Here is a 10,866-nt window from a genome sequence, read left to right on the forward strand (position 1 = left end):
CGTTTTTTGTTGTCTTTGTTTATTCGTGTCGCTCTAGGGATCGTGTACGCTTTGAAAACAAAAACCCCTTTCCTTGCAGATTTGGGTCTTGCGAGCGCCCCAAAATTGCTCTTATCTGCTTCCGGAGTTTTCTGCACAGGAGCGGCAGCCAGGGGTGGGTGGGTGAAGTGGGATAGGGTGGGGGTCCCAGCAGGGTCTGGGCTGGCATTCCCGGCTTCCTTCTCAATGCTTCTTGATTTTTCCAAGGTCATAAATGCAATAGACCGCATAGCTAGTGGCTGCAGAGAAATATTTAGAAACAGTTAATTCGAGGTGATCCTCGACTTAAACCTATTTTAGTGAGGTGCAACAGCACTGAAAAATGAGACTAACGGCCGCTTTTCTCACTTAACGACGGTTGCAGCATCCCCCTGGTCATGTGATCAAAATTTGGGTGCTTGGCAACTGACTCGTATTTATGACGGTGGCAGCATCCCCGGGATCATGTCATCACGATTTGTAAACTTCCCAGCCGGCTACTGACCGGCTAAGTCAAGGGTAGGCAACCTTGGCTCTTTTATGACTCGTGGACTTCAACTCCCAGAATTCCTGAGCCAGCCTGGCTCAGCTTGGAAACCTCTCCCTTTCCCCTCAGCATGGCTGGCTCAGGAATTCTGGGAGTTGAAGTCCACAAGTCCTAAAAGAGCCAAGGTTGCCTACCCCTGGGCTAAGTCAATGGGGAATGCCGGCTTTGCTTAATGACCGCATGGGTCACTACACAACTGAAGTGATTCGTTTAACAACTGTGGCAAAAGGGATCGTAAAATGAGGCACAAATCGCTTAGCAACAGCCTTGCTTAGCAATGGAAATTTGGGGCCCCGTTGTGGCCGTAAAGCGAGGTGTACCGGTGATTTGGCTCCTTAGTTCATCCGGCTGGACCCCAGGGAAGCTGGGGAGAACAACCTCCATAGGGGCTCCCTACCCCCACCCTTGAATTGGGGGGGGGGGTGTGAGGCAGGTTTCTGTGACCGAGTATTGTGTTTGTGGGTCTGTGTGTACGTACGTTACCCATAAAAGTCTGCTGTCAGCTGACGCCATTGTTTCTTTCACGTGAACCCTGGTCGCTTTTCGGACCACCTGCTCTCCCCTCGGCAGCCCCCCTGCCTTTCGGCACCCAAAGTCCAGATGGGGAAGGGTCGGCTTCACTCACCCCCAGCTGCAAGGAGCATGGTGGCGCGATACATCAACATATCGGATATCCCCCTTTTCAGGTGCACCGGCAAGTCGTTGTCCGCCTGGGGAGGTGGGCAAAAGAGACCCCCCCTTAATTAGTGGCTGTCTGCACCCCTTCAAAGGGCTCAGGTTGAGAAGACCCGACGGTGAGGAGGAGAGTTACGACTGTCCCAACTGCTCCTGGTCTGCCGAGTAGCCCCAAAAGAGACCTGGCACCAGTGTGATCTAGCGGTTAAAGCGCCACTCCAGAAACCAGGCAACAGTGGGTTCTGGTTCTGTCTTAGCCGTGAAATTTGGCTGGGTGGCTTTGGGCCAATCACCCAAAGAGGGTGAATTCTGGTCCTGCCTTTGCCGTGAAAGGCAGCTGGGAGATGGTGAGTTCTAGTTCTGCCTTAGGCATGGAAGCCGGATGGGTGACTTCAGGCCAATCACCAGGAGATGGTGAGTTCTAGTTCCGCCTTAGGTATGAAACCGGATGGGTGACTTCGGGCTAGTCACCCAAAGATGGTGAGTTCTAGTCCTGCCTTAGGCATGGAAGCCAGTTGGGTGACTTCAGGCCGATCACCAGGAGATGGTGAGTTCTAGTTCTGCCTTAGGCATGAAAGCTGGATGGGTGACTTCAGGGCAATCACCCGGAGACGGTGAGTTCTAGTCCTGCCTTAGGCACGAGTTGCAGCATCCCAGAACCAAGCCATCGCCATTTGCAACCTTGCCAGCTGGATTCCAACCAGCAAAGTCAATGGGGGAGGCCAGATTTGCTTAACGACCACCTGGTTCATTTAACAACGACCTGGATTTGCTTAATGACTCCCTCGGGAAAAGGACACACTTAACAACTGCCTTGCTCAGCAATGGACGTTCTGACGTGACAGGCGCCATGCCGGTGAAAAAGGGGCGGGGCTTTAACTGCTGGTTCTCAGGTCCTCGCTCGGGCTCCTGGCACTCCGGCTGAGAGCGCCGCAGCTGCTAACGGGGTCACAAGGGTTGTTGGGATGCGGCCAACGTCTCACCTGGAAGATCTTCTGAAATTCAGGGACTTTGTTTTCCATTTGCCGGGCTGAAGTCGTGAAGCATCGGAGGGATTGTAAGCGACTCACCTAAGCAAAATAAGCTGTAATAAAGATTTGTCCCCCCCAACCCCCCCCCAATCTCTCTCTCTCTCTCTCTCTCTCTCTCTTTTTTTTTTTTTTAACAAATCCAGCAAGGAGAAATTGTGGGCAGTACAAGCCGTCCTCGATTTAATGACAATTCATTTAGTGACCGAAGTTACAACGGCATGGAAAAAAGCAACCCATGACAGTTTTCACACAACCAGGTGATCAAAACTGGTGGATGCTCGGCCCTGACTCATACTTATGACGGCGGCCATATCCCGGGGTCCCCTTTTTGCAACCTTCTGGCAAGCAAAGTCCATGGGAAAGCCAGTTTCGCTTAACAACCGTGTTGCTAACTTAACGACTGCCGTGATTTGCTTAATGACTGTGGCGAGAAAAGTTGTAAAATGGGGCAAAACTCACTTAAGTGTCTCGCTTAGCGACAGAAATTTTGATCGTAAGTCGAGCGCTACCTATATTGATCCCTGTCATTCGGTGGGTGCCAGCTAAGTTTACCTTCCAAAGCTGACCCAGAGGCCAGTACCCAGCCCCTGATGGCAGACCCCCCCCCAATCTACCGCATATTAATAATAATGATGATGATGATGATGATGATGTTGGAAGGGACCTTGGAGGTCATATAGTCCAACCCCCTGCTCAAGCAGGAAAACCTATACCATTTCGGACAATTGGCCTCCCCATTATGAGCACCCCATTTACTTTCCCACTACCCCAATGCCTCCCCCTCCCCCAAATCTGGCTCTTTCACAAGCATTTGAGACAGAAAAAGCCGTTTGGGACGCAAAGGGGGGCAGCCCCTTGAGTTAGGGGCCGTGGCCAAAAAATAAAATAAAATTCATTTGCTTTCCATACCTTCTCGGGTTCAAAAAAAATAAAATAAAAAAAATGCAGCCACAGGAGCAGTTTGTGACTCGTTCACAACTGCCTGTGCAGTTTCTCTTCTGTTGTGGGCACAGGGGTGTGTGAAGGGTAGAACACCCCCCTCCTTCTGGGGGGGGGGAGGAGGTTGTGGGAAAGGAAACTAACTAAGCTTGCAAGGAAATCGCAACCCCCCCCCCAAAAAAAAAGTCAAAAGGAACTTAGCGTCAAAGGATTCAGCCGAATCAGCTGCACTGCAGAATGTTTTCCAACTTCTGCTTTGTAAGTAAGTAAGTGGAAAACGCACCCACCCACTTGCATTTCCTGGTTCTGGTTCTTTTTTTTTTCCCCTGGGGGACCGAAAAGCAGAATTACAATGTCTTTCTTCTGCAGATGTTGCCAGCTGTCTGGCCTCCCACCAACCCTTAGCCCGAGCAGAGACCTGTTACCCTTCCAAAACATTGTTTGTGTGACTTGCAGGGCCGAAGGGCAACAGCTGAGAAGCAGCCCCCAGCCACCCAGGGGGAGGGGGCTGCAATTAGCCATTGTTCCCCCCCCCCAATTTTCTGTTTTTACCAGCAGAGATCTCATTTTCTCCTGCGTCTGCTTCTCTCTGGTTTACTCTGTCGCTCGAGTGGGCCTCGTCCTCTGTGGGGGATTCTCCAAGGATACTACTCCTAGTGGCAAAACAGCTGAGGGGGTGGAGACAGCTGGAAGTGGCTTGACCAGATGCCAGGACTAAGGGAAGCTGGGAAGGTCAAAATACTAGTTGCAACTGAGCGTCCACCCCCCCCATCCGAAGGGGGAGGTGCGGAGGGCAAAGGGGGGGTCTTCTCCCCTTGATACCAGATTTAAAGACCCTGCCCCAATTAACCGGCTGGCCTCCAGTTGTTAGGGGTGCTCCATTGCTGGAGGTTTTCAAGAAGAGACTGGACAGCCATTTGTCTGGAATGGTAGGGAGTAAAGGTGTCCAAACTTGGTAGCTTTACGATTTGTGGACTTCAACTCCCAGAATTCCCTGCCTAGAGCAGGGGCCTCCCAACGTGGCCACTTTAAGACCTGTGGACATCAACCCCCCCCATGCATGCTGACTGGGGAATTTTGGGAGTTGAAGTCCACAGCTCTTCTTCAAGTGGCTACGTTTGGACACCCCTGCCACAGGGTTTCCTGCTTAAGCAAAGGGTTGGACTAAATGACCCCCAAGGGCCCTTCCAGCTCCTGCTATTCGTTGGATCATTACATGAACTGCATTTTGTTTTGAGGGACCTGCAGTCAACAGCCGGGCATTTGCTGGTGTGACTTTGTCCACTGGCAAGCAAGTCGAGAGAAACAAATCACACTGTGGTGAACAGGGAATATTTCTGCATTAAACTCTGGATTAAAGGAACCCTCGCTTTTATCCCTGGCCTGCTGACTGGGGGATTCTGGGAGTTGAAGTCCGTCCATCTTCCAGGGGCCGAGGTGGAGAAATTGGGCCTTGAGTAGTCCTGCGAAACCATGAGGTCTGCATCTACCTCTTCCACCTTCCTTTCAGGAGGATGTGAGGCCCCACAGGGGCTGGGGCTGGGTCCCAGCTGAGCCCTGGTTCCTCCCACCAAGAGGAAGTGAAAGCAGCTGGAGGCTTCTCCTTGCAGAGCAGGTTGGTGGCTGGATCTTGCAGGGGACAGGTGTGGGGGTCTCAGGTACGTTCCTCTCTGTGATTGTGTGGTGGAAGGGAAGGTCAACCTCGGCCAAGGGGAGCCAAGAAAGCTGCAGCAGGGAACCACCAGTGTGGTCCAGGAGTCCTCTGGCATTTCGGACACTTCCATAAAGACTTCACCAACCCAATCTGGAATTTTCTGCCACAAAGTCGAGGTTCCACCAGGAACCTGGGACTTCTCATCAACTGGACCACCTTCTTGGTTCTGTTCTTGGAGCCAAAAGGCTCCTCCTGAGTCTGGGAAGAACACAAGGTCTTCGGGCTCAATGGGACAATGCAAGGAGAGGACCACCTTTTCTCTGACCTTCTTCCGCTTGACTTGCAGACATGCCGCTCAGCTGGGCCATGCTGGGCTTCCTCTCGACCGGCTCTTTCTTGTACCTCTTGAGCTTCGAGAAGGTGTGGGGGAAGTCGGAGAAAAACCACTCCAGGTAGGTGGGACGCCCTGCAAGGGTGAGGGCTGGGGAGCCCAAGGCAGAGTGATCAAGCGGTTGACTTTCCCCGCAGGCTCTGTCCTTGGGAATGCCTGATCTTTGTCCAGATGTGGCCCAGCTCCTTCTGCGTGGTGAGTGGATCGCCAGTTTTTTTTCTGAAGAGGGGGGTTCAAGGCATCACCCCAGGCAAAGAGCTCCTCTAGGATTGGATGTCAACTGTTAATTAACCATCAACCAGCGGGACGGCTTGCCTCCAGAGGTTGTGGGCGCCCCGTCCCTGGAGGGTTTCAGAGAAGGAAGGGGCAAGTCAAATTGACAATCTGCTTTTGAAGCCATCTTCCGGCTGGAGTGGGATAAGCCCTGCGTGTGTTGGATTTGGGGATTAACGGCTGTGTCAGATAGTATTATCAGGATAGTAAAGAGAGGATCATTTTTATTTTTACCAGTTGAGGAGAATATTTGTAGCTCAGGACTGAACTAGGCGCTCTCTGAGCTTGTTGGTTGCCTTGCAGACGTTTCATGACCCAACTGGGTAACATCATCAGTGATAGAAGGGAGGGGGGTTTGTGGAGAGAAGGAGGAGGAGGAGGAGGAAGAGAGGAGGAGGAGGAGGAGGAGGAAGAGAGGAGGAGGAGGACACTGTGGCTCCTTGCTGCTCTCTGAGCTTGGCTGTTTTCTTGCAGACATTTCATGACCCAACTGGGTAACATCATCAGTGTTTTGGTGCTTCTTTTTAGCACTGATCAAGTTACCTAACTGGGTCATGAAATGTCTGCAAGAAAACCACCAAGCTCAGAGAACTGCAAGGACACCACAGTCTTTCCTCCTCCTCCTCCTCCTCCTCCTCCTCTCCTCCTCCCTCCTCCTCCTCCTCCTCCTCCTCCTCCTCCTCCCTCCTCCTCCTCTCTCCTCCTCCTCCTCCTCCTCCTCCTCCTCCTCCTCCTCCTCCTCCTCCTCCTCCTCCTCCTCCTCCTCCTCCTCCTCCATCATTCCCTTCCCTTTAGGTCACGAAACAGCTGCAAGAAAACCACCAAGCCCAGAGAGCATCAAGGCCTTCACAACGTGATTTCTTTTTCTCTTTTCCTCTTTTGTTCAAAGTCTCTACCGAGCCAGCTGGACTGCGTCATGTCCGAGAATGCAACGAACTGGACCATCCACGGATTGTGGTGAGCTGCTCCCGTCTGAAACAAAACATGCGCCTTTCCCGTAACTCCGACCCCTCTTCCATCCCCGTTGTGACCCTCGTGGCTCCCACCCAGGGCACCCTGGGAAGTGGGGTTTTCCCCAAGGAGAAGGGAAGCTGGGAAAGGGGTTCCCCCTTGGCTGTAACGGCCTTCCCCCTTTCACCCCACAGGCCGAGCGACATCCAGGAATGCTGTCTCTACTGGGGTCTCTTCCCTTCCGACCTGGCGGTCTGTAAACCTCTCTCCTAAGGGAGTCAAAAGCTTCATTGTTATTGTAGTCCATTGTTATTGTAGTCTTGCTCTTGGGCTGGGTCCTCTTGTCAAATAACCCAGGACGGGCTTTGCACGTTGTAGCTTACAGGCAGTCCTCAACTTACAGTAGTTTGCTTAGTGACTGTTTGAGTTACAACGGCGCTGAAAAAAAGGGACTTATGGCCACTTTTCACACTGACGATCATTGCAGCATCCCCAGGGTCACCTGATCAAAATTCGGATGCTCAACCAATGATTCGTATTTATGACGGTCACGGTGTCCCGGGGTCCTGCGATCCCCTTTTGCGACCTTCGCACAAGCAAAATCAAAAGGGAAGCCAGGTTGATTTAACAGTCACCTTACTGACTTAAGAACTGCAGTGATTCACTTAACAGCTGTGACAAGAAAGGTCGTAAAATGGGGCAAAGGTCACCCAACAACTGTCTCGCTTAGCAACATAAATTTTGGGCTTCATTGTGTCGTAAGTCGAGGACTACCTGTATTCAACTAAACCGGACCAACCAAATGTTGACTTAACGCAACAGGTAGACCTGTTTCTCCCTCTGGCTGCTGATACACACACCGAATGGATCAGGACCTTACAGGTCAAGCCAAAAGGAAAAATAGGATCTACAAAACTGGTGTGTGTGTGTGTGTGTGTGTGTGTGTGTGTGACTCTCCTGCCCCCTAATATGACATGCATATAGAACAACTAAGATGATTAAGGGCCTAGAGGCTAAAACATACAATTAACAGTTGCAGAAATTGGGTCTGCCTAGTTTAATGAAAAGAAGGACCAGGGGTGACATAAGAACAGTTTTCCAATATTTGAGGGGCTGCCACAAAGACAGAAGGGGGGGGGCGTCCATCTATTCTCCAAAGCATCTGAAGGCAGGACAAGAAGCAACGGTGGAAACTAATCAAGGAGAGAAGCAACCTGGAATTAAGGAGGAATTTCCTGATAGGGAATTAACCAGTGGAACAACTTGCCACCAGAAGTATTGAGTGCTCCATCACTGGAGGCTTTTAACAAGAGACTGGACAGCTATTTGTCCGGGGGGGGGGCATAGAACAGGAGTGTCCAACCTTGACAACTTTACAACTTGTGGATTTCAACTCACACAGTTCCCCAGCCAGTGCATGCTGGCTGGGGAATTCTGGGAGTTGAAGTCCACAGGTCTTAGAAATTGCCAAAGTTGGACACCCCCAGCACAGGGTCTACTGCTCAAACAGGGGTGGACTAGAAGACCTCCCTGGTCTCTTCCAACTCTGTTATTCTGACACAATCTCTGGCTGATGTCTCAAGTCAACTTTATTTTTTCCTTCTTGCAGAACCTGGTGCCCCAACTGGACCGTCATTGGCCAACTTTCACTAATCTGAGCAACTTCCAGTTTTGGTAAAACACTTTTTTTCGGAAGACGCTTTTTTTTTTTCAACAGTGCTGTAACTTCAAACAGTCAATAAACAAACAGTCGTAAGTCAAGGACTTCCTCTAGGTCTAGAAATATTCCATATTAACCAAAGGGTGATTTGTTTTTCCTCCAGGGAGAAAGAATGGAGAAAACATGGAACTTGCGCTGGCTGCCTTGAAACCCTGAACAGCCCAAATAAATTCTTCGGGGCTGCACTTTTCCTGCGCACCAAATACAATATTGACAGGTGAGCCAGAAAAAAAGGGGGCCCCAAGGGGACCCCCGACTTTCATGGGAATTTGAAGCAGAAATGTAAAGTGATTTCTCTAAAGCAGTGTTTCCCAAACTTGACCATTTTAAGGCATGAGGACTTCAACTCCCAGAATTCCACAGCCAGCAACGCTGGCTGTGGAATTCTGGGAGTTGAAGTCCACATGCCTTAAAATGGTCAAGTTTGGGAAACACTGCTCTAAGGGAAAACTGTCCAGTTACTCTGGAAGGAAGAAATAACAGAATAGCAAGGTTGGAAGGAAGCCTTAGAGAGGATTAACTTGCACAGTCCAGTTTTAAAATAAATCTCAAATAAAGCCAGAATTATTCTGCCTTTTCATTAATTAACTCCTTTTTGCTTGCATTTTTTTTTAATTGCAGGGCTTTTGAAAAGGCTGAGATTATTCCCACCTGCAGGCGGAGTTACCAGGTACCCGTTTTTTTTTTCCTTCACTTCCCAAGAATTGAGTGTCTGCCAAATATGGCCACAATAACCTCTTGTTTGAATCACTTGGTCACTAAGGGGATCCGTCTTCCTCGGTTAACTTTGCTGTCGGAAGCAGGTGGAAAAGTCGCAAAGGGTGATCACATGACCTTGAGATTTGGCACCCAAATTTTGATCCCCCGACTATGTGGGGTGCTGACATGGTCGTAAGTATGAGGACCAAACACAAGGCACTTGTTTTTCAGTGCTGCTGTAATTTCAGTTACTAAACTAATCTTTGTAAGTTGAGGAGTAGCTACATACTGTATACTAGAGGTCTTCAAACTTCAACTCTGAAGTCCACAAGTCTTAAAGTTGCCAAGTTTGAAGACCCCTGCTCTATTGTATATGTGTACTGTTCTACATACTACCTGTATACTACACAGGTAATCCTTGATTTACAACCATCCATTTAGTGACCGTTCGAAGTTACAACTGTACTGAAAAAATTGTGATCGTGTTTCACACTTACGACCGTTGCAGCATCCCCAAGGTCCTGTGGTCAAAATTTGGATGCTTGACAACTGACTCATATTTATGACGACTGCACTGTTCCGGAGTCACGTGATCCCCTTTTGCGACCTTCTGACAAGCAAAGTCAACAGGAAGCCGGATTCACTTAACGACCGTGTTGCTAACTTAACAACTGCAGGGATTCACTTAACGACTGTGGCTAGAAAGGTTGTAAAATGGGGCAAAACTCACTTAAGAAGTGTCTTGCTTAGCAATAGAAATTTGGGGCTTAATTGTGGTCGTAAAACAAGGACTACATGGTGTCATAATGCTGGGCAGAACCTTTCAACTCAACTGGGTCTGTGGGTGAGTTTCTGAGCTGCAAGAGGGCTGTTGGGGTCCCCACCCCCAGAATTGCTGGGTCTCTCTCTTCCCTGACCCCCCCTCCCTCTTTCCACGGTTTCTTCTCCCCAGCTCAGCTCCTTCGTGGACGCCCTGGAGCCGCTCCTGGGACCCCAGTACCAGTTGCAGTGCGTGACGGACGGGCAGGTGGGTTTGCTACCCTCCCTGCACTGCGGGCCTCTTCCACCGTGACCCGCCTGACTCTCGTCTCTCTGTCCGCAGGGGCGAGAGATGCTGGTCCAGATCAAGGTTTCCCTGTTCAGCAACTTCTCCAGGGGCTGCGTGGCAGACCCCCCCATGGGCATCTCCCCCTACCATCCCTGCAAGCCTCAGGGTGGGATATTTTACGCCCCTCCCAATCAGGAGGACCCCCGCCACCCCTGCCCCTGATCCCAGGCTGGCAGAGGGATCAACTGGAGGCGAGGGAAAGCAAGGAACTGGAAGGAAACCCATCATCCTCAGCCGGGGTATCTCCAGCAACCGTCTCCAGACAGCCATCCGTCTTCTTCCCCCACCAAAGTTTGGAGGATTTGAACAACCCAGATGTTAGAACTTGGAACGGTCACTAAACAAATGGTTTTAAGTCCAGGAGCAGCTGTAAGCAATTATGATGGAACTAAAAAAAAAACCTTCCTTAAATAGTTTGACAGTGCAGGCAGTCCTCAACTTAACAGTTCATTTAGTGACCGTCCAAAGTTACAACGGCACTGAAAAATCAAGGAGAGAAGCAACTTGGAATTAAGGAGAAACTCCCCGGACAGTGAGAACAATTAACCAGCGGAACAGCTGGCCACCAGAAGTTGTGGGTGATTTTTCACACTTGTATTGTATTTAAACATGAAAATGAGCAATTCTTCCAATCCTGAGGCTTAGCAGAGTAAAATTAGAATACATAGATCTAATAAACACTTTAATAAATACCTGCTGTCTTTTCTGGGGCAAGGAAAATGTGGTGCTTTCCTAATAACCATTTTTTGGGGATAGTTTTTAAATCCACAAAATTTTCAGGATAGCTTGCAAACAGAATTTTGGAAATCCCCCCCCCTTCAGGTTCCAGAGTATGTTGCTGGGGGATTCTGGGACTTGGG

At 50.1% G+C, this 10,866-nt stretch overlaps 2 protein-coding genes across 2 annotated transcripts; one reads left to right on the top strand and one right to left on the bottom strand.

Annotated features, from left to right (window-relative positions):
• Positions 1–2: 2 nt before the first annotated feature.
• Positions 3–3,918, bottom strand: LOC120299862 (cytochrome c oxidase subunit 7A2, mitochondrial). The gene is made up of 4 exons (XM_039325130.1): positions 3,763–3,918; positions 2,224–2,310; positions 1,191–1,275; positions 3–278 (listed from the first exon to the last, which is right to left on the bottom strand). Exons 1-4 carry the CDS (start codon positions 3,775–3,777, stop codon positions 223–225), a joined length of 243 nt encoding a protein of 80 aa, XP_039181064.1. The 5' UTR covers positions 3,778–3,918; the 3' UTR covers positions 3–222.
• Positions 3,919–4,780: 862 nt separating this feature from the next.
• Positions 4,781–10,698, top strand: LOC120299860 (ribonuclease T2-like). Its single transcript, XM_039325126.1, has 10 exons — positions 4,781–4,868; positions 5,211–5,316; positions 5,393–5,450; positions 6,418–6,485; positions 6,674–6,731; positions 8,089–8,153; positions 8,303–8,416; positions 8,821–8,869; positions 9,851–9,925; positions 10,001–10,698. Exons 2-10 carry the CDS (start codon positions 5,213–5,215, stop codon positions 10,166–10,168), a joined length of 759 nt encoding a protein of 252 aa, XP_039181060.1. The 5' UTR covers positions 4,781–4,868; positions 5,211–5,212; the 3' UTR covers positions 10,169–10,698.
• Positions 10,699–10,866: the final 168 nt, after the last annotated feature.

The sequence above is a fragment of the Crotalus tigris genome, unplaced genomic scaffold, assembly GCF_016545835.1.
Source record: "Crotalus tigris isolate CLP2741 ecotype Arizona unplaced genomic scaffold, ASM1654583v1 scf7180000024316.1084291, whole genome shotgun sequence".
Classification (NCBI taxonomy): Eukaryota; Metazoa; Chordata; class Lepidosauria; order Squamata; family Viperidae; genus Crotalus; species Crotalus tigris.